Source organism: Rosa rugosa, chromosome 6 (genome assembly GCF_958449725.1).
Source record: "Rosa rugosa chromosome 6, drRosRugo1.1, whole genome shotgun sequence".
Taxonomy (NCBI): domain Eukaryota; kingdom Viridiplantae; phylum Streptophyta; class Magnoliopsida; order Rosales; family Rosaceae; genus Rosa; species Rosa rugosa.
This window is the reverse complement of record NC_084825.1, coordinates 52,454,722-52,475,983: the sequence shown is the minus strand read 5'-3', so window position 1 is coordinate 52,475,983 and position 21,262 is coordinate 52,454,722. Positions and strand designations below refer to the sequence as shown.

Genomic DNA, 21,262 nt, shown 5'->3' with positions numbered 1-21,262 from the left:
TATTTTGATTTCGCTGGTTTTTTTTTTTTTTTTTTTTTCTGATCTTGATGGGAAGAGCTCCGAGAATGGGGAATGAAAAAAAAGAAAAAAAAAGTGAACGTTTACAATTGAACATATAAATTGATCAATTATGTCTGTAGTGTATTCATTTTGGTTCACTTAAGGGCAATAATATGATTATTGGAGGGTAGTAATATGATTATTGGGGCAATAATATGATTACTGGGGGGCAATACTATGATCAATTGTGACCTATAATGTATTCATTTTGGTTTTGGGAGTTTATACAATTCACTGGACGGAAATAATATGAATTTGGGAGGCAATAATATGATTACTGGGGGGCAATAATATGATCAATTGTGACCTATAGTGTATTTATTTTGGTTTGGGGATTTTATACAATTCACTGGACGGAAATAATATGAATTTGGGAGGAAATAATATGATTACTGGGGGCAATAATATGGTTACTGGATATTATTAAGGACCGGTCACCGGATTCCTGTCACGGTCACCGGATTCCGGTCACAGGTCGCCGACGCCCTGCCACTGGTCACCGGAGGCCGGCAAGGTGGAGGATGACTTCTCCCTCTAAGTGAAAAAGAAGGAGAGGGCAAAAAAGTCTAAAAAAAAAAAAAAAAAAAATTAATTGGGTAAAGGGGAAATAATCTCTTAGAGTGTTTTGGGTAAATGGGGTTAAAAAACTGTTGGTGGAGCAAGTGGGCAATTTTTAGCCTAAAATCGGGTAAATGATCATTTCCCCTTTCTTTTACCCGGAATCATTCCGATTCCTTTATGTGTTAGTAAACGCAGGAATGTTTTTACCCCGTAATCATTATCTTTCCTTCCAAGTAAGTAAACGTTAAATGTACCCAACAAATATCTAACTACACCCAGTCCTAGTATATTTTGCTATAAATTTCCAATTTTACCCATAAAATTTCAATGTTAAATTTCATAAAAAAAATTAAAATTAAAGCACCGCTAATTAGCTTGTTGATGCTAGTCGGACGATGGCTCCTCCTCCCCTCATCAGACTGCTCTTTCTCTCTCTCCCCCTCTCCCGCTCCCTCCGTCCCCCCTTCCCTCTATCTCTACTCCTTAATTTGATTTGCGAGGTTTGCTATAGTTGGTAGGACTGATGTTTTAAGAACAGACAAGTAATCTGCTGAGGAATTGATTGTACGTAGTTGGCTCTTCCTAAAGAATGAACTAGATGCATGTAAGCATGTATTAGATCCATGAGAACCAATTAATCTGGTTGAGACCTGAGGATTTTGAATACATGGGTGATGGGTGTATGTTAACAAATGCATGCCATGTGTGGGCATATTGATCTGTGAGTTCATCAATCCCCTCAAGAATCACAACTACTTTTATCTTCTAATGGATTAGCCAACTGGCTAGAGCCTCCAACATCTTCTTGAATCAATGTTTTTCTCTTATACATACAGTTTCAATTATGGTGGTGGTGAGGGTTTGCGACTTTGCGTTGATGTTGAACTGGTGATAGGTGAAGTGTTTTTTTTTTTTCCCTTTCTTTATTACAATGGGGATATAACTGGAAATAATAAGATATATGACTAGGGCTGGGTGTAGTAAGATATTTGCTGGGTACATTTAGTTTGACCCCTACACTATTTGATCTAGTGACATGAGTCTCTCATTTGTAGCGGGAGGTCGGGAACGGCGTGCTAGTAGCTCAGCGGTAAAGCACACCCTTGATAATTGCATCGTTGTTGTGAGGGTTCTCAGCCACATGGATATTTCAACGTGCTCATAAGCGCCTGACCCTAAGATGTGGATAATTCCTTCTCCTTTTTGAACTAGGGATTGAAACCAAATTGAGGAGAGGATAGATGAGGCGATTCAAGTGAGATCTAATGTGGATCCAACTTTCTTTTCACTCAACTCACTTAAATTGAAAAAAAAAAAAAAATTAGTATACAAATTTCATCACCGCCAATGACAGTTGTCCTACGCACTACACCTCTGATCCACCAGCAAGACAATTGGCGGTGATTACAATACAACAAAAACTGTGGCCATCATCTAGATCCCACGGCGGACTCGCATGTCAGCCACTTCGCCACGTAATCCAACGGCTCAGATCACATACATCCCCTACACTCGACCACACGTAGTCACGTACACAGCCCCTTCCCTCCCAACGGACCCAAACGTGGCTAACGTGCGCCGTTTCGTAGCTTAAACGATTAATCTCGAATCTGCGAATCCAAGCTTTTATTGCACATGGTGCGCAGTGCACGCCCGGAGCAATCTAACCGCCGCACGCCACTCGCCGCGCGTCGCTGACCGTCCGATATAACCCGGCCCGGCCCGCAAAGATGGACAGGTTCAATCTCCAGAGGCGGGTCAAGATGAACGAATCCAAGTACGACGAAGAGCAATCCCAAAACGACGACGCACAAGGCACCAGGATGCGGCCGTCGGCGAGCAACGTCACCGAGGATCAGGAGCCATTCATGGGAGTCAAGGTCCGCCGGAAAGCCTCGTTTCACCGTCAGTTCAACGGCGACTACATCGACGTCCGCTCCAATCCGTACTTGATGAAAATCTTGCAGAAACAAGGTACCTAATCTCAACCTATTCGATCAAATTCTCGTAATTTCGTCATCAATTTGCTTCAATTTCGTCGATTTTCGAAGTTTAGGTTCAGAAATACTGGTAGAAATGCTAGAATTTGCGGATGAAATTTGATTAGAGTGTGTTGTAATGCGTTTTCTAGGTGACAAGGAAGTTTTGTTTGCTGATAAAGTGTTGAAATTTACTAGTACTGGAAAAATGAAGCGTCGGATTTTGATGATCACTGACTTTGCTATCTACGTTGTTGATCCTGAGGCCGATGCGCTGAAGAGGAGGATAGCTCTTGCGGCTGTGGAGAAAATGTGCTTGAGTGAGTTGAGTGATAATTTTTTCGCAGTGATTATTCCCACAGAGTATGATTTGCTCATGGCTAGTACTCGCAAGACGGAAATCGTTACCGTCTTGGTTGAGGCTACTAAGAGTGCTTCTGATTACGAGCTTGAAGTTTGTTTCGGTAACAGGTAATGCGCCTGTATGGTTCATGTTATGAGTTTTTGTTACATGCATAGCCTGCATTTTGGTTTCGACTGTTACTTGGTTGGAAGTAGAAACCGCAGATTGATATGGTTCATTAGTAACTGTCGGCCGTGTTCATTAGCTTATAGGTAGCATAGGCATCTTGGACAAGTTTCTAGACACACAGTCTACCTTTTTGTTTTCTACTTGACAATCCTTCATGATATCTGTCACAATTAGGGACAATTGGAGTGAGTCAAGAGATTCATTTCTTAGTGCAGCATATAACTCCATTCGTCCCACTCACTTCTTAGATGCTGTGAGATGGGAATATAAGCTTTACTTTTAGAGAAGGGGATATTTAGGATATGAGTTCTCTGGTTCATATGTGAGTTATCTTTATTCTGGGAAAATTAAAGGAGAAAGGTGGCTTGCTTGGGTGGCTGCTTTGGCCATATAATCTTCATGATATAAGACAGTGCTGTACCTTCAATATAATCAAAATCTTCATGGTATAGACAATACCTTTAGTGTAATGTTTGAAAGAATCCTTCTTGGGAGAGCCTAGTTTCTTTTTAGTTCTTTACTTTTCCTGGGACAATACCCCATAATACTTTTATTAAGATATTGCTGACTTCATCAGCATTTTTCTTATGCTGAAATATTTTGAAATTACAAATTTTTTTGACCTTTGAGTTACCTTCGCAATTGTTCTTAAGGATCTTATAACTGAATGGATGTCGTCTGTTTCTTTTTTTTTTTGCAGTTTTGAGTATAATGCAGATGCAGAGTTAGTGAAGGAGGTTCAGTTTGAAGAAGTTGAAGGTGGGGCTCCTTTTTGTTTCAGGATCTTTTTAGCTTCTAATGTATCCCAGCTACTCCTGTGATTTGGTATACTGAGTTACATAATCCTGAATTGTTTCAATTTATCTGAATTTCAGGAGGTGTTAAAACAAGAATCCTGAGGAAGTAATTGCAGGGCCAGCAAAGGTTGTAGGTTCTTAGACTCTGCTGGGTATCAGTTCTGAGCCTTGTAAAGATGAAATCATTCTTTATCTATTGCATGCCAAGGTTCTGCTCAGCATCAAGTCCAACCTCAAAGGAACTATTGTCGTTTGTTCTCATTTGTGTGTGATTCTTATACCAAGAAAGGTACATGTAATTGTTTCAGACTTTTAGCCAGTTTGATCTGGATGTATGAAATCATTGATATGTCACTAAAGATAAATATTATTCAGAATCAAGCAAAGATTGTTTGCAATTGCAGACATTGCCTGTATTGCACATTTTCTTTTTTCTATCAATTTTCTTCTTTCCTGAGTGTACCGCAATGTAGCATTACAGTCCTGTAAATTCTGCCTTTCTTCAATCTATCTCTCAGAGTCGGAGATCTGTATTATTGATTAGCAAAAGAACCTTGAATATCACCGTACACTGAACAAGGATTACAGCATTACAGTCCTGTAAATTCTGCCTTTCTTCAATCAATCTCTCAGAGTCGGAGATCTGTTTTATTGATTAGCAAAAGAACCTTGAATATCACCGTACACTGAACAAGGAACATAATAAGCCATGACTGCAGCTGTAAACTAACTTCAGCAACAGCTTTGATAGAAATATAAGTTTCACATACTACTACAAGGAGAAAACCATTTTGCCCAATTCTGATGGAATTTCAATTAAAAGATAAAAAATCATAGGATCATAATTGCTGACTATGAAGAAAGAATTTCACTTTGGTTGTGCTTGTGCTGCTTGTGCTGAGTTTGATGCTATGATAACTGCTTGTGCTTGTTCTTGTGCTTGTGGTTGTGCTTGTGCTTGTGCTGCTTGTGCTGAGGTTGATGCTATGATAACTGCTTGTGCTTGTGCTTGTGCTTGTGCTTGTGCTTGTTCTTGTGCATGTGCTTGTGCTTGTCCTTGTGCTTGTGCTTGTACTGGTGCTTGAGAGGTTGATGCTGTGAGCCCTGTATCAGCTACAGAAGGTATTATGGCTGGAGTAGATATTTCTGATGGAGATGGTTGATTAACTGGAGTCGCAGTATTTACTTGACGAATTTCCTCCACCTTCTTCACGACATCCAGCATTTTTGGTCGCTGCTCGGGCATTCTGGCCACGCAAGACATTCCTATCTGTAACATCTCGACCATCTCCTCCTCGATGTTTTGGTACCTCAGTAGCTCCACATCAAACACTTCTGCTGTCCATTCCTCTCTGACCACCGAGTTCACCCACCTCACCAAGTGAACAACCTCTTCGCCACCTGTTGTATGTATTGGGCTTTTTCCAGTGAGAAGCTCGAGCAACAGCACCCCGAAACTATAAACATCAGATGCAGGGGTAGATTTCCGAGTGTCTCCCACTTCCGGGGCTCGATATCCTCCATTGCGCACTGCTGGTGGAGGCATTGGACTCATCAGTGTTGGTAAGCCGACATCAGACACACAACCATATCCTTGAGGGTTAAGGAAAACGTTTGAGGCCTTTATGTTTCCATGGACAAGCTTCCCACCATTGTGTGTGTGGATATGAGCAATGCCTCTCGCTGCACCAACTGCTATTTTGAGTCGGGTGTCCCAGTCGAGTGGAGTCCTGCCCTGTCCTCTTTTAACTGCAAAATCAAACATAAGTAAACATCATTAAAGCTCAAAATTAAGTAGGCAACAATTTCTGTGCTTCAATTCATACCATGTAACATTGCTGAGGTGCTTCCCTGCTCGAAGTAATCATACACAACAAGCTTCTCATCCTTGGAGTAGTAATACGCCCTCAGCGGCGTGACATTCTCATGGCTGATGCTTCCCACAATCTGCATCTGCTGCTCAAATTCCTTCTTTCCGACACTTACTTCTTTCAACCTCTTCACCACAACAGTATTTGCATCTTCCAAAGCCGCCTTATACGTTGTCCCAAAGGTTCCCTTACCAAGAACCTCAGCAGATGCCCTCAGCAAGTCCTCTAAATCAAATGCAAAATTGGAACCCTCAAAGAAGGAAAGCCTGTTATCCTTGTCTAGGTTCCCAGAAACACCCTTCTTTAAAACCGCTTGTTTCTTCTGTGCTTTTGCAACCCCTCCATTATCATCACCATCTGATTCCTTGGAGCAGCAAATGATCATGAAAAAGGAAATCACTACAAACCCCAGAACACACCCGCCAATCGCAATTCCCAATATTGCAGGCTCACCCAACTTCTTGTGACTACTTGGTTGAGAAGAACTAGGTGGTTGAACTGGAAGAGCTGGGGGAAGGGCTAGTGAAGAAAGATTGTTACCCGAAAAGGCCGAACTTGGGAATCTTTCAAGAGACTTGGGCACACTGCCTGTGAGATTGTTGTTGGCTAGATCAAGCTGCTGCAAACTAGGAACATTGAGGTCAGGAATTTCACCCGAAAGCGAGTTGTTAGCAAGACTCAGATATGTCGCGTGAGTCAAGTTGGAAATCGAAGAAGGGATGCTCCCACTAAATGCATTGTTTGAGAGATTCAGGACAGTGAGATTCTTCCAAACCGAAAAATCCGAAGGCAATGGCCCTGTGAACTTGTTGGATTGAAGATAAAGGGAGGTTAACTTTCCAAGTTTAGCAAAATCAGAAGGGAATGGACCTGTGAAGCTATTCAATCTGAGACTCAGAACCGAAAGCGAAGACAGACGGCTGAGAGTGTTGGGTGGGATTGGACCATTTAAGCCAACTCCAGGCAAATGAAGCTCTATGATTCTGGACTTATCTTTGTTGCAGATCACAGCGGTCCAATTTCCGCATACAGATGAGTTTTCACTCCAATTTAGAGGGCGTGTGTGGGAAACATTGTGAAGGAAATCAAGCAAAGCTTGCTTATCTTCAACTGGATCACCATTCACAATATGAAAGATTGTCCCAATGATCAAGAAAATGAACAAAGCCTCTACTCTCTTGCCCATTTTCTCAGCCAAAACCTCAATCTTGATCCCAACTACATGAATATGAACAAATGGAAATTTACATCAGAAAACTATGCAAAACAGCTAATTTATTCCAAATATAGTTGACTAGAATTTGGAGATCAGTCAAAAAAAGCAGTTATACTAAGTTTGAATTAGAAGAAGATAAAGCATATACTTTTCTTCTTTTACCAACTTTGTTAGGTACTTAGCTAAGAAAAACCCCCACTAATTTTATTTTATATGCTTTCACTTTCACTTTCACATCAAGATCAAATAAATAGCTTCCAGCTCAAACTCATCAACCCCATAAAATCATTAAAAACAACAGCCAAAAAAAAAAAACTTACTTGCTTGCTGGTCTCAGATCACACCATAGCTCTCTTTGCTCAACCTTTTAGTAGTGGGTTTATTTAGAAACACATTGCTTGTAGTTTCAGAGAGAGAGAGAGAGAGGGAAAAAAAAAAAACCAAGTGGGGAATGATGGTGGAGAAGTGATGATGATGATGATTATGAGCTGGGATTTGCTTGCTTGTGGAAGCAGCATGGCCACATGCAAAGAAGGTAGGAAGAAGCCATTAGAATTAGATTATAATTATTCATGATTGATGTGGGAGAAGGGCCAATATAGAAGAAGAAGCTAGCTACTGCTCTGTGCTTGCTAGCTTTTATTTTATAGCGCAGGAACAGGAAGCTGCATGTGGACAATTTGAGGAGAAGACCAAGAGATCAGGGTCAGAGAGAGACTGAGACATTAAGGAAATCCAAAGCAGAAGCTACTGCATTATGCCATTTTATATTAAAGAATGATGTGCAGTGTTTTTTGTCTTTAGCAATTGGGTGTTAGTTTGAAACTGTGAAGCTAGGTTCTTGTAGTTTTCTATCTTATCATATTCGCTAATTACGTACCGAAAGAAGATTTGTATTCTTATTGTTGTTTATGTAGTTTGAACATGTTTCGGTTATCGATCGTGGGTGGTGATGATGTATATATGGATTATAGAAAGAGCAAATAAATCCTCATAGATTTTTCGAAATCAAGTAACTATGATCGTACGTGTTTCATGATTATTAGATTAAAACAATTAGATGAGAGATTATACGTCTTATTTAAAAATTAAAATAAGATACTCACTAAATTTTAATTAGGCGAGTGATGTATGCACCAAAGTTGTTCACCAATTATTATTAGTTCTATTACACATAATGGTAAACAATGTTAGAATAAATTTTATGGATGCTAGAAGCTAAGTGATGGCACTTGAATAAAAACTATAAAATGTCATGTTTTCATGGGTTGTCACGCAAAGTTCATATTATCGAGGATTTCACTCGTTTAATGATTACAATTGACTAAAACCATATACAATAGTAGACGATTTAATATAGATATAGATTAGTTCGAGTTAGTATCTCATCAGAAATAATTCAAATCATCAACGAACATTCAAAATTAATGCATAATTGCTAAATTTCCATTATTATCACCACCATTATCATCTCATCGATGGAGAGGTGCACTGTCGGTTATTTTAATCTCTAAAAAAATAACAGCCACTCATTTATATATTTTAATATCAAAAAAATTACATTCATTCATATTGCAAGTACCCATGCGGTGTATGGAATACACTCTCTTATGACCTCTCAATTCAAAGCTCCCCCAACCAAAATCCACCTACCCATGAAAATACGACACCAACCGAAAGTGGCGCCAAAATTTGACCCTTCAAGTACCAATCGGACGGTGGTAGGCGATGTGACACTCCAGGTGAAGATGGCACGTGTGGGCCCGGTAAATCATAGCCACACGTTTGTGTTTTCCAATAGTACCGCTGTTCAAAAATGGCATCCAGCGGTCACAATTTTATTAATCATCATTATTGAACTAAGATGGCAGTCATTATCTTCGATTTAATATTTCTATGCAAATTTATAGATTGAGGAGATGAATCTCAAAGTATTTATTAAACAAAGTTGGTAATTGTCAACGGGGATATAATTAATGAAGGTATAGATTCCTAACACATGTTATTAAATAGGACAATGATATCTTAAACTTTGTTAAATGGATCTTTATATTCTATTGGTGAAGGTAAATTTGAATTTACATATATTGGTAATGCAATTGATCAAGTGTAAGCTTGACATGTTTTGCTTTATTGTAGTTTAATTCAATTTAAAAGTGACAATTTTTTTACGACATTCGTGAATACTACCTGAAGTTCGATACTCTAAAATCTGAATTAATGAGGATGATACTGCATGTAGTTTGTATTTCGTATTAAAATGAATCGACGCACTAAATAAACAAATCGTGTTTGATTGACATGCATAACTTGAATTTTGAGTCTTTTTTAGCCTCTCTTTTTTAGCTTTTGTTATTGTCTAGCAAAGTTAGTACTAAATGAGTTCAAATGGGTCCAACAATCAAATTCAAAATTGATTGACATAATTAGTTCAACAAGTGACAAGACTGGTTGATCATATTATGGACATAACACGAACAAGATCTTAAAATACTTTGAGTTAAGTTTGACACTTTACTCTAGCAAAGTAGCTTATTCACGCCACCAAATGCTAGTTTACTTTCTCATAACAAAATTTTCATCAATTTATAACTAAATTAAGTCGTTTGTTTCTCACGGTTGGATTTACATTAAAATGTGATTAATTGAATATAATTTTTCTGATAACTCTGGGTGAAATTTTAAATTTTAATCAGGGGAGACACGTGTCAGCATATGACTGCGTTGAGGCCCTCTCACCAATCCGCGATATATCGCCAAAAAACGCAAACAGAAAATTTAAAAAAAAAAAAAAACGAAATTGAAAAATCGAAAAAGAAGGAGACGAGAAGAGAGAAAAGGATAAAAAGAAACAGAGAGCTTTGCTTTACCTTCCTCCACGAAACCCTAAAATACAGATTCAAAATCTCGCGATAAAATTAAAATCCCCTGAAAAATCTGCTCGGCTTTGCCGCCTCCGTCTCTTCTTCCCTGTAAGTCACTCAAATTTCTCGTCTCTCTTTTTTCCAATTTCTTCTTTAATTCTCAGATCCCAATTTTCCCTGACTACTTTTTCTTGAGCTCATTGAATATTTGGGTACTTGAATTCTGGGATTGGTTGATCACCTTCCCCAGAAAAAAATATATGAATTTGGGTTCTTCAAGTTTTTGTCTTTTTTTTTTTTGTGAAAATTGTTGAAGGAAACTTAGCTAAAGATTATAAATTTGGAACTTCCAACTAATTTGGTGGATTAAAGATATGGGTTTGGATGGTAATGAGGATTTGGGTATTAAAGATTAGAAATTTGGATTTTTAGAAATCAGAATGAGGAATAATTGAAGCTAAAGTTATAGCATTTATGTGCAAGTCATGCAGAAGCATTGTGATTTTTAATCAGCATTTGCTTCTAAGCTGGATTTTGCTCATATCTAAAGACCCAACTGTTTCATCAGAATCACTACTTGAGTTTTCTGGCTCTTCTGTAATGCATGAAATTTAAGCTTTGAGCACATATATAAACTCAACACAGACACAATGATCAGCTACTTACTGTTGAATTTTGTTTCCTCCTTCTGTAGGTTGGTGTCCAGTGCTGAAGAAGTAAGTTCAATTTGTTAATTTTTGTTTTTAAGATAATTTTCGTTGCAGTTAGCACCATTTTGGATAGAAAGAAAGATGTTGGTTTTACTATTGTCAACCTTACATGATTAGTGTTTTGATGTGAGATCATCTAGAAAGTGTTACCATATAAACGGGCTGGTTTTGTGCATGTGGCAGTGGTTCGAGAGAAAGATATATGTTGGGAATATGCTGAGAAATTAGACGGGAACAAGGTGAAATGCAAGTTCTGCCAGAGAGTTCTGAATGGCGGCATTAGTAGATTGAAGCATCATCTATCTCGGCTTCCCAGTAAGGGTGTAAATCCATGTAGCAAAGTAAGAGATGATGTTACTGATAAGGTGAGGACCATCATAGCATCGAAGGAGGAGGTGAAGGAAACTTCTAGTAGTAGTAAAAAGCAAAAGTTTGTCGAAGTTAAATCTCCTCCTGTAAGTGTCTCTCCGGTTAAAGCTCTCATGTCTGTGGAGACACCGTCTATAATTCAGAAGGTTTTTCCTACTGTCACTCCAATGGCCCCTTCCTCCTTGAATAACCAGGAGAATGCAGAGAGAAGTATTGCTTTGTTCTTTTTCGAGAACAAGATTGACTTTAGTATAGCCCGTACTTCATCATATCAGCTAATGATCGATGCCATAGCAAAGTGCGGTCCTGGATTTACAGGTCCATCTGCAGAAACTCTGAAGACTACATGGCTGGAAAGGGTCAAGTCTGAAATGAGTCTACAATCTAAAGATATTGAGAAAGAGTGGACTACCACAGGTTGCACTATCATTGCTGATACATGGACTGACAATAAGTCGAGAGCTTTGATCAACTTTTTGGTTTCATCACCCTCGCGGACCTTTTTTCACAAGTCTGTGGATGCATCTGCATATTTCAAGAACACAAAATGCCTTGCCGAGTTATTTGATTCGGTCATACAAGATTTTGGCGCAGAGAATGTTGTGCAGATAATCATGGATAGTAGTTTCAACTATACTGGGGTTGCAAACCATATCCTTCAGAATTATACAACCATTTTTGTGTCTCCTTGTGCCTCTCAGTGTTTAAATCTTATTTTAGAGGAATTCTCCAAGGTAGATTGGGTGAACAGATGCTTCCTACAAGCACAAACCATCTCAAAGTTCATATACAACAATGCCTCAATGCTCGATCTGATGAAAAGGTTCACTGGAGGACAGGACCTCATTAGAACTGGCATCACAAAGTCTGTGTCCAGCTTCCTCTCATTGCAAACCATTTTGAAGCAAAGATCAAGGCTGAAGCACATGTTCAATAGCCCCGAGTTCTGTACCAACTCCTCTTATGCAAATAAAACACAGAGCATTTCATGTATCTCCATTATTGAGGACAATGATTTCTGGAGGGCAGCAGAAGAGTGTGTGGCCATCTCCGAGCCATTTCTCAAAGTTTTGAGGGAAGTATCTGGAGGGAAACCTTCTGTGGGTTCTATATATGAGCTAATGACCCGGGCCAAGGAATCAATAAGGACATACTACATTATGGATGAGAACAAGTGCAAGGTATTCTTAGATATAGTTGATCGAAAGTGGCGGGATCAGCTCCATTCTCCTCTACATGCAGCAGCAGCGTTTTTGAACCCCAGCATTCAATACAATCCGGAAATTAAGTTCCTCACATCTATAAAGGAGGACTTCTTTAAGGTTCTGGAGAAGCTACTGCCTTCGCCTGAAATGAGACGCGACATCACTAATCAAATATTTACATTTACAAAGGCAACTGGGATGTTTGGTTGTAGCCTAGCAATGGAAGCAAGAGATGTAGTTTCACCTGGTGAGTATAGGAATATTTATACAAGAAAATGTTGTCATTGTTGTGCTTATGTGTGTTTGACCTATTTGTTTCATTGTAGGGCTTTGGTGGGAACAATATGGCGATTCTGCACCAGTGTTACAACGAGTTGCCATCAGAATACTGAGTCAAGTTTGCAGCACTTTCACCTTTGAGAAGCATTGGAGTGCATTCCAGCAGATTCACTCTGAGAAGCGCAATAAGATCGATAGAGAGACACTGAATGACCTTGTCTACATAAACTACAACCTCAAGTTATCAAGGCAGACGAGAAACAAGAGTTTGGATGCTGATCCTATTCAGTTTGATGATATTGACATGACTTCCGAGTGGGTGGAGGAGAGTGATAGCCCAAGCCCGACTCAATGGCTTGATCGATTTGGTTCTGCTCTGGATGGGAATGACTTGAATACAAGACAGTTTAACGCTGCCATGTTTGGTTCAAATGACCAACTATTTGGTTTATGAATTTGAAAATCATTTCAGCAATTGTTTTCCAATATTTGCTTGTAAATGTAGTTATTTTCTCAAATTGCACCGCTCAACTATCATTCACTAGTTTCTATGCATTGGAGAGAGGGACAAACACCGAAACCTCTCATACAAAATAAGCAACCAACACTATTGAAATCTAAAAATCAGGAAGCCCAACCTATCTCTATTATAAAGAGAATGAACAAAATCCAGAGGCGTATCTCATCAAGTATCAGAAGATAAGGTGCCAAAACTTGCAAGAACATCGGCTTACTGGATTTCCTTCCTGATATATATGAGGAGCAAAAATGCAGCATTGAAATCCGGTGCAAATAATTCTTCCACAACACACAAATTTTACCTACATTGTCAACATATATACATAGATTAACTCTTATGCAGTTATAAATTAGTTTATACAAATGATACAGATGAAATTGATCTACATTAATGTATCGATAAACTAATGCACCCAAAAACCCAAAAGGCGATCGAACATTATTCAACGGCATGTCGTTCTAGAAGCAAAGTGTCGTTGTTAGACCCCGCTTAATAAAACGCGCTCACGCATCCCCGCCTTCTTCTTCTCTAAAGATTTCACTTTTCTTAATCAAATCACTCTCTCGTCGAAATCGAAAAACCCTCTCCGTCGTCTCTGTGATTCCGTCTCCGATCTCCGATCAATGGACTACGATTACCGCAAAACCTCATCCTACGGCGCGCAGATCCCGCCCTACCGCCCCGCCTCGTCATCACAGCCGATGTACGGACCGCCGCAGCCGTCGTCGTCGTTGTACCCCAGGGTCGGTCAACAACACGGTCAAGCGCCGGTTCCTACACCGTCTCACGGCGGCGGAGGTCACCGTCCCGTCCCTCATCACCAGACCGCAACCACCTCAGCTCCTCCTTCTTGTAAGTTTGAATCTTGTTTTGTTTATTCCGAATTGATTGAAGTTCAATGTTTGATTTAGGGTTTCCGATTGAGATTTTGTGTTGCTGAAATTGCAGCGGGGTTGGGCATTCGAGTTATGATAAAGCCAGAGTATCGGATCACTCCTCCGGTAAGCTTGGGAGTTTCAATTGTGGCTATTAGTGTTCAAAATGTTCGATTTTGTTGTAGAAAATGGTTTGCATAGTTGGTATTCTGATAAATGTAGGGTGTTGTTGAAGATCGTATTTTGTATATGCATTATTTTGTTGAGTTGGGATAACTTTTCGTGTCTGATATGATTGGGTTTTGGTTTGGTTGGTGTTGTTTTAGCCTCAGTTGTCGACACAAGTCGGAGACATACCCCGAAGCAATTTCCAATTTGACTTTGATTTCGAGAGGAAAGTTTTGGCTGAAGCGCAGAAGGAAACCCCGAATTGGGGCAAGCTGGGGTTGGAAAACCTTCCACCACCTAAGGCTGTGGAGCCGCCGTCTTCTGCTTCCTCGTCCTCGGTAAGACATTTGTTAATGATCTAGAAAGCCATTGTTATTGTAGTGTTTTCAATTGCTTTATCATTTCAGTTGAAGAGGATGTCATTTGGTGGATATGCATTGGGAAATTAAATTTTGAGTGGATGTTATTGCTTTTGCAGGGTTCTATTGGTAACCCCCTCGTGAGGAAGTATGTCGCTTCAGGGCGCAGCCAAGAAGTAGTACCTCGTGCAGTTGCAACTTATGGTGACAATCCTGAAAAGGTTTTTTTCTTGAGCTCTTTGCCTGTGTAATAAGCTTTGATTGTCACCACCAAGTACTGGCGTGGTGCTGGTAGTTGTCATGATTACTTAGCTATATAACTGAATGAATGCTTTTCTTTCCACTCTCCAGGTTCGGGAATTTGTCCATGGGTTCAACGCTTTACATGAGATGGGGTTTCCTTCAGACAGTGTTGCCGATGCCCTTCTCATGTATGATAATGACAAGGAGAAAGCACTTGCCTATCTAATCAACAGTTCGTCATGAGGTGTTGTCATACAGAATTTCTGTTCTGTTTTAGTTGTGTTATTCTTGTTTTACTCTGATTGTAAAGAATTGCTCTTGGGCTTCACATATGATAGTCGCCATAGTTCTGTCTTAATTCTAGGTTTGCCATGTTGTAGTATACAATCCTGTGATGTATATTCTGAGTTAAATATCGACAATTGGATGGTGCTACAACTATACCAGTTAAAATGATAATTCTTATGTTTCAGATAAACATAACAATGTTTTAATGTACAAGCTCTAGATCTGTGCGCTTGTTTATCTTGGGGAATGTTAAGCCCCGGTGTTTCTTCTAGTTTCTCATTTGCCTTGGTCTTATGGTCTGTACTCTGAAGAGGAAGATTGAGAAATCTGTATTTTTGTTTCTGTGTCTCATGAAATCATAATTAACTTGGCAAACAATTAAGAGTTTTGATATGGTAATATCAGCTAGGGTTCTTCAGGTTCCAGAAAAGGTTTATTAAGGTAATTAGTTTAGGTATCCCAATATCAATGCACCTTAGGTATCCCAATATCAATGCACAGGATGCTATCCTTAATTGGCCAAGGGATTCCTCAAAATGAAGAGGAACTTGGGCCACGAAGAGGAATGCCAATAGAAGAATGTACCAATGTTGACCATCATTCCAGAGGTGAGTACATATTTTTAAAGGAATTAAATTTTTTTATTGCTCTGAATAAAGAATAACCCAAGGAGAATTAACATGCTACAAAAGATGTGTGATTATGTTGCAATAAGAACACCCTCTATTACGCTGTAAAATTTGTGTTACTAAACCTATAGAGCTATACCGACTGCCTTCTCTAGGCATAGTTTGTTGAAATCCCATCTTTCGTATTTGCGGTGTACTGTAATGGGAACAAAGCTACTTCATCTATGGGCAAGACACTTCGAATAAATGCTCGATCACAGCTATGATTTTTCCTCAAGCTTCATACTCTACATCGTGTAGGCTGCAAACATCTCACGGATGTGAATCCAATGTCTTTTAAACGAAGCTTGCGGATGGAGAAAAGTGTGGTCCGGTTCTGAGTCCTCGTCAAGTTCTTGAAGCATCCAAAAAAAAACTGTTCTTGTCAATTTCATGGAGTACTGTGGGACTATGGTTAGGCAGCCGGATCATGTAATGAGTTTCATGCTTGCGGAATTGGACACGAATGGATCGCTTGATGGACAGCTGAGGTTAGTTGTGGAGGGAAGATTTTCGCCTACGAAGATCGGAGCAATCTTTCGGAAATATGTCAATCAATATGTGATTTGCGGAAATAGTTAAAATGATAATTTTTAAATGTTTCAGATAAACATATCAATGTTGGAATGTACTAGCTCTAGATGTGTGCTTTTGTTTATCTTGGGGAATGTCAGGCTGTGGTGTTTCTTCTTGTGCATTGGTCTTATGGTCTGTACTCGTAGGAAGATGGAGAAATCTTTGTTATTGTTTCCCCGTCTCATGAAATTGTATTTAACTTGGTGAACAATTAAGATGATATCCACCATTTTTTGACATTACCGTACAAAGGAACCAGAAAAGTAGCTAGGGTTCTTGCGGTTGAAAAGGTCCATTAGTGTAATTAGTTTAGGTATCTCAGCAGTGCACAGGATCCTATCCTTAATTGGCCAAAGGGATTCCTCAAAATGAAGAGGAACTTGGGGCAGAAAGAGGAATACCAATACAAGTATGTACCAAACTTGACCATCATTCCAGAGGTGAGTGCATGTTTTCAAAGGAATCAAATTATTTCATTGCTCCGAATAAAGAATAACCCAAGGAGAGTTTACATGCTACAACAGAAATGTGTGATTATGTGGCAATAAGAACACCCTCTATTACACTGTAAAATTTGTGTTACTAAACCTATAAAGCTATACCGACTGCCTTCTCTAGGCATAGTTTGTTGAAATCCCATCATCCTATCTGCAGTGTGCTGTAATGGGAACAAAGCTACTTCATCTATGGGCAAGACACTCGGAATAAATTCTCAATCAGAGCTATGATTTTTCTTCAAGCTTCATACTCTACATTGTGCAGGCTGCAAACATCTCATGGATGTGAATCCAATTTCTTTTAAACCACCTCCCTGTATCTGGTTTTACATTTATCCACGACCTCAAAGCAAACCAAATCACACACCAGCACAAATAGCTCCTGTGACAACAAAAAGCACCTTAAGAAGTAAATCAACTGAATCGGCACAGGCTGGCACCAAATTTTATATAGTAACACACGTGAGGGAGAGAGACAGACCTCCCGTCCAAGAGGAGCAGCAAAACTTGGCGTCATTAAGATGTTTAACATCAAGCCCAATAAACCAAGATCCGACACTGACATCATCATGGGCGTAGGTACGGAGAATATCTCTGCAGAACAACTCACAGGAATTCAAGTTAGTGCTCTGCATAATGATAAATGAAGGAACCAGTTTATCGGAAAGAATTCAGACCAAAAAAAGTTTAGCAGAAGGAAGACTCACTTATTTATTGAAACAAATTTGGCCAGAGCTTGAGATATGACATACATCTCAGCTGAAGCATGGCGAAAATATCTGTTGGATGCAGAAACATAATTTTCAGTATAAAATCTTCAAGATTAGGCATGAAATGCATGGCTGTAAATCTGTGACTCATACCATTAAATTAGGCATATTTCATGTCAAGATGTGATTATTATATGTAGTTGGCAGGATCTCCGAAGAATTAACAAACCAAGAGTGGTTCCTGAACTTGATAAAATTTTGTTGGTTGTTCTTGCTATGAGAATACAGAAAATAGATCTGGATAAAACTGTCTAGAATGGAATGAATGTGCACAAACCTCCAAAAGCGTGCATATCTCATGAAGCTATGCAAAACAAAACCTATTACCAAGCAAATTTACAAAGACAATATTATGACAGAAACAGCATATCTTCAAACTGATACATCGGATGTTCTACTCAACAGGATGTAAGTCATGTAACTAATAACTTATACAGTTTATCAATTTTAGTCCAAGTGAATTGCTCCCATTAGTTAAACAGTTGATTATAATACTTTGATAAGAAGTTACTAATAATCAGGATATAGTCTACTTTCACTTAAATGATGAAATAAGTTGAAGTACAACTTACGATTTTTTATCACCAAACTTCCACCATTCAGGTTCATACCACTTGTGACTCCTGTCAAACACCAGCAAGCAGTAATATGAGACATAAAAAGATCATGAAATTCTTATGATTGTTAACACTTGTTTCTGAAGTTTGAGACTATACTCACAGCTCAGAGAAAACTTCGCCTGACTTCATGCACCCAATATAAACACGAGGCTTGTCTAAATGAGTTGCAAGTGTAGCTCCCAGAACATCTGTGCAGAACAAAAAAGAAGAAGAAGAAGAAGATAAATCATAAGGAGCCATGTGCAGTGTAAATATGTGCCAATGAGAAAGATCTCTAATATTCATCCTTGGTAAAAGCAAATTTTCATTGAGAACTATTAGACACAATCTTCTCTATTGACAAAGAATGGTGTTTTCCAATCTACTTTTATAGAAATCATACCAAAAGAACATGATAAACACATTAAATAATAGAATATTAGCTAAAACAAAGGGAGGGGGTAGCAATTGTGAGGAAGCAGAGCTGGTACAGAAACAAATTGGATTTTCCAGTTGGATATAAAGTATCATGAAAATGCCTTTTGAAAAATGAGTCCATGTAATACTTACCAATATTTACATAAACATCATCATTGACTTTGGCATAAAACTCAGCATCCCATTTATCAGCAACATGAGCGAAGAACAGTTTAGCCTTCTTTGAGAACTCTTCAGGTGCCTCCAGATGGGTATCCTGTCAACAGTGGGGTGAAAATAATCAGAATACTGACAATAGTATACCATATATTTGCCGCACACCTCCAAATTACAGAAAGTAAGTTTTACTTGATGCAATGACCCCTAAAATGTACCAGAATAAGGAAGTCTTTGATCTGCCTGTTTTCATTGTCAATGGCTATGTCCAAACTATCCCCGCGATTTGCACTGCAGGACAACATATCAACAGACAAGGGCTCTAAATCATAATGGATTTGGCATGGAGCATGAGATAATAAAGGGAATACGATGAGATGTAAACCTTCTTCCAATAACAAATCTTGCAATTACTCCCTTCTGATTCTCCATATTTTTCAAAGCAGAACCTACAGAAATGAACATGCAAACTTTAAGGACCTCCAGAAGTCATAACTTTCAGTATGCTGACTATCATAACTAACACGTTTGGAAAAGATCATTCAAGAATTTCAAGATTAGTACATTACCAGTTCCCATCCACGCCTTACGAATTGCGTCTCTATTGTTCTTACGACCAAACTTTGTGAAAATTCCAATCACCACCAGTGGCCTGGTTCCATTTCCCAGTGTTGAACGCTTTAGACTAAAACCCTCTTGTTTGGCTGCAGCCAACTCCATCTCAACTGCTGATAACTTCTTATGTTGTTCCCTAACAAAGAACCTTTCCTTATCAGAACCATAGATTTATACCTAACTATAGAGTCATAAACACAAATCTTGAATCACACCAGAGATCAAATGACTACAATCTTACCTGCAAGCTATGATTTTCAACGTATCATCCACTGATATGACAGAACCCCCCTAAAACAACAAGAAACAAGAATCACTTCTCATTGCTCAACTTCAATCCTCAGAAGTTCACTTATCCATGCAATTATACATCAGAGTTTAAACATGAACAATATAGAATACTTCTGTATCCAAAACCCACCATCAACTTTAAGCTGAGCAGCAACCTCATTCTGAATTAAACCCACTAAATACATCACAGAACCAAACCAAATGTGAAAAAAGCTTTCATTTTTTTTCATTGCACACAACACTAAAAATAGAAAAATCGAATCCCAAATACAAAACCAAGAAATGCCCACCTTCCCAGTAATCCTATCAAGCTCTTTAATCAAATAAACCCTGTTCTCCGAGTCCTGCCACAACCTGCATCCAACCCCAAAATTCAAAACCCAGTTTTTCAATTTGGGGATAAATCAGAGTCTCTGAAAAATTGAGACACCAAACAGAAACGAACCGTCCGGCGACGTAGATTGAGGCGAAGCTGGCGAACATTGAGACCAGCAGAGTCGGAATCCGGGATCGGAAAACCTTGCCGGAGACACGTGGAGGAGCCTTGCTCGGCATTTTCTCTCTGAAACTTGAATGTAATCAATCTGGGTCGCCTAAAGATCAAAACTTTGAAATGTTGGAGTAGTGAATAATGGTGGGTATTCGACCAAGTCGGAAACAGATCTAGGGTTTTTGACTGGAATTTGGGATTTCAATGTCGGAAAGACGACTGAGACTGAGGAACGTTGCTTCTGTATCAAGTCGTTAAAGTTAGGTACTCGATGTTGAGTTGGTTACTTTTTATTTTCTTTTCTAAATTTTTTTAACTAACTTTTAAAATCATCATCACCATTCGGGCAATACCAAACAACAATGATTGAGCCGCCATAGGAATAGCCCAAAGCTTGAACAGGCTAAGATAAAACATAAAAAATTACAATCAATCCGTGGTCTCAAAACAAATTGGTTAGACTCCGAGATTCTCAAATTCAAACTATTACTTACCTTCAATTCCAATTCTTTTTTGCAAAATTGCATGCTTTTTACGTTGATATAACTAATGATGGTATGCATTCCTAACACATGTTATTGAACATATAGGACAATGATCTCTTAAACTTTGTTAAATGCATCCTAAGGGCATCTTCAACAGACTAGTTAAATTCAAATTTTAGCTATATATAACTATTTTTAAAGCAAAATTCAACTCCAACAGACTAGCTATTGCCAAGTTAAATTTAGCTTTAGCTAAATTGGCTAGCTATATTTAGCTAGAGAATCATGCATAGCTAAAGCAAAAGTTATATTCCTCTCTCCTATTTTGTCCACATGTCAGTTTGTGATTGGATAAAATATAGTATATTATTTATAAATAGCTACTACTGCTGGAGCAACATTGTTAAATCAATAGCTATATTTCACAATTTTAGCTATATTTAACTACAAAATAATTCCTACTGTTGGAGATGCTCTAATATTCTATTGGTGAAAGTATATTTGAATTTACATATATTGGTAATGCAATCGATCAAGTGTAAGCTTGACACATTTTGCTTAATTGTAGTTTAATTCAATTTAATGGTGACAATTTTTAACAGCATTCGTGAACGCTAAAGTTAGATACTCTGAATTCGTTGTGATGACATAATGTTTGTAATTTCATATCAAAATGAATTGACTCACTAAATAAGAGGATCATTTTTGATTTTTTTTTTTTAAGTGAAAGATAGAAGTTTCGTTTTTGATTATAAAGATAGAAGTTTCATTCAATCAATCG

The 21,262-nt window shown here is 38.6% G+C and overlaps 5 protein-coding genes across 7 annotated transcripts; 3 read left to right on the top strand and 2 right to left on the bottom strand.

The window, feature by feature from the left end:
* Positions 1 to 2,167: 2,167 nt before the first annotated feature.
* LOC133713731 (uncharacterized) lies at positions 2,168 to 4,345 on the top strand. The gene is made up of 4 exons (XM_062139767.1): positions 2,168 to 2,595; positions 2,753 to 3,071; positions 3,833 to 3,891; positions 4,008 to 4,345. Exons 1-4 carry the CDS (start codon positions 2,352 to 2,354, stop codon positions 4,037 to 4,039), a joined length of 654 nt encoding a protein of 217 aa, XP_061995751.1. The 5' UTR covers positions 2,168 to 2,351; the 3' UTR covers positions 4,040 to 4,345.
* A 284-nt stretch (positions 4,346 to 4,629) lies between these two features.
* LOC133713730 (probable inactive receptor kinase At4g23740) lies at positions 4,630 to 7,848 on the bottom strand. Its single transcript, XM_062139766.1, has 3 exons — positions 7,337 to 7,848; positions 5,756 to 7,018; positions 4,630 to 5,678 (listed from the first exon to the last, which is right to left on the bottom strand). The coding sequence occupies exons 2-3, from the start codon at positions 6,984 to 6,986 to the stop codon at positions 4,798 to 4,800; spliced, it is 2,112 nt and encodes a 703-aa protein (XP_061995750.1). The 5' UTR covers positions 6,987 to 7,018; positions 7,337 to 7,848; the 3' UTR covers positions 4,630 to 4,797.
* Positions 7,849 to 9,816: 1,968 nt separating this feature from the next.
* Positions 9,817 to 12,961, top strand: LOC133714779 (uncharacterized). The gene is made up of 4 exons (XM_062141031.1): positions 9,817 to 9,988; positions 10,575 to 10,596; positions 10,774 to 12,411; positions 12,491 to 12,961. Coding segments are annotated over exons 2-4 (2,046 nt in total). The 5' UTR covers positions 9,817 to 9,988; positions 10,575 to 10,595; the 3' UTR covers positions 12,898 to 12,961.
* Positions 12,962 to 13,481: 520 nt separating this feature from the next.
* On the top strand, positions 13,482 to 15,133 carry LOC133715365 (uncharacterized). The gene is made up of 5 exons (XM_062141845.1): positions 13,482 to 13,815; positions 13,912 to 13,964; positions 14,165 to 14,344; positions 14,485 to 14,586; positions 14,717 to 15,133. The coding sequence occupies exons 1-5, from the start codon at positions 13,587 to 13,589 to the stop codon at positions 14,849 to 14,851; spliced, it is 699 nt and encodes a 232-aa protein (XP_061997829.1). The 5' UTR covers positions 13,482 to 13,586; the 3' UTR covers positions 14,852 to 15,133.
* Positions 15,134 to 16,591: 1,458 nt separating this feature from the next.
* On the bottom strand, positions 16,592 to 20,283 carry LOC133714823 (hydroxyproline O-galactosyltransferase HPGT1). 3 transcript variants are annotated; one of them, XM_062141080.1, is made up of 13 exons: positions 19,952 to 19,999; positions 19,797 to 19,860; positions 19,637 to 19,681; positions 19,457 to 19,506; positions 19,170 to 19,351; positions 18,986 to 19,049; positions 18,819 to 18,891; positions 18,577 to 18,700; positions 18,128 to 18,215; positions 17,980 to 18,030; positions 17,345 to 17,416; positions 17,119 to 17,231; positions 16,592 to 17,019 (listed from the first exon to the last, which is right to left on the bottom strand). In XM_062141080.1, exons 3-13 carry the CDS (start codon positions 19,664 to 19,666, stop codon positions 16,997 to 16,999), a joined length of 870 nt encoding a protein of 289 aa, XP_061997064.1. In that variant the 5' UTR covers positions 19,667 to 19,681; positions 19,797 to 19,860; positions 19,952 to 19,999; the 3' UTR covers positions 16,592 to 16,996. The 3 variants fall into 3 exon arrangements, 2 of the variants coding, with proteins under 2 accessions (XP_061997064.1, XP_061997063.1); XM_062141079.1 differs by lacking the exon at positions 19,637 to 19,681 and having other exon boundaries at positions 19,952 to 20,281; XR_009848824.1 differs by lacking the exons at positions 16,592 to 17,019; positions 19,637 to 19,681 and adding an exon at positions 17,501 to 17,727 and having other exon boundaries at positions 17,166 to 17,231; positions 19,952 to 20,283.
* Positions 20,284 to 21,262: the final 979 nt, after the last annotated feature.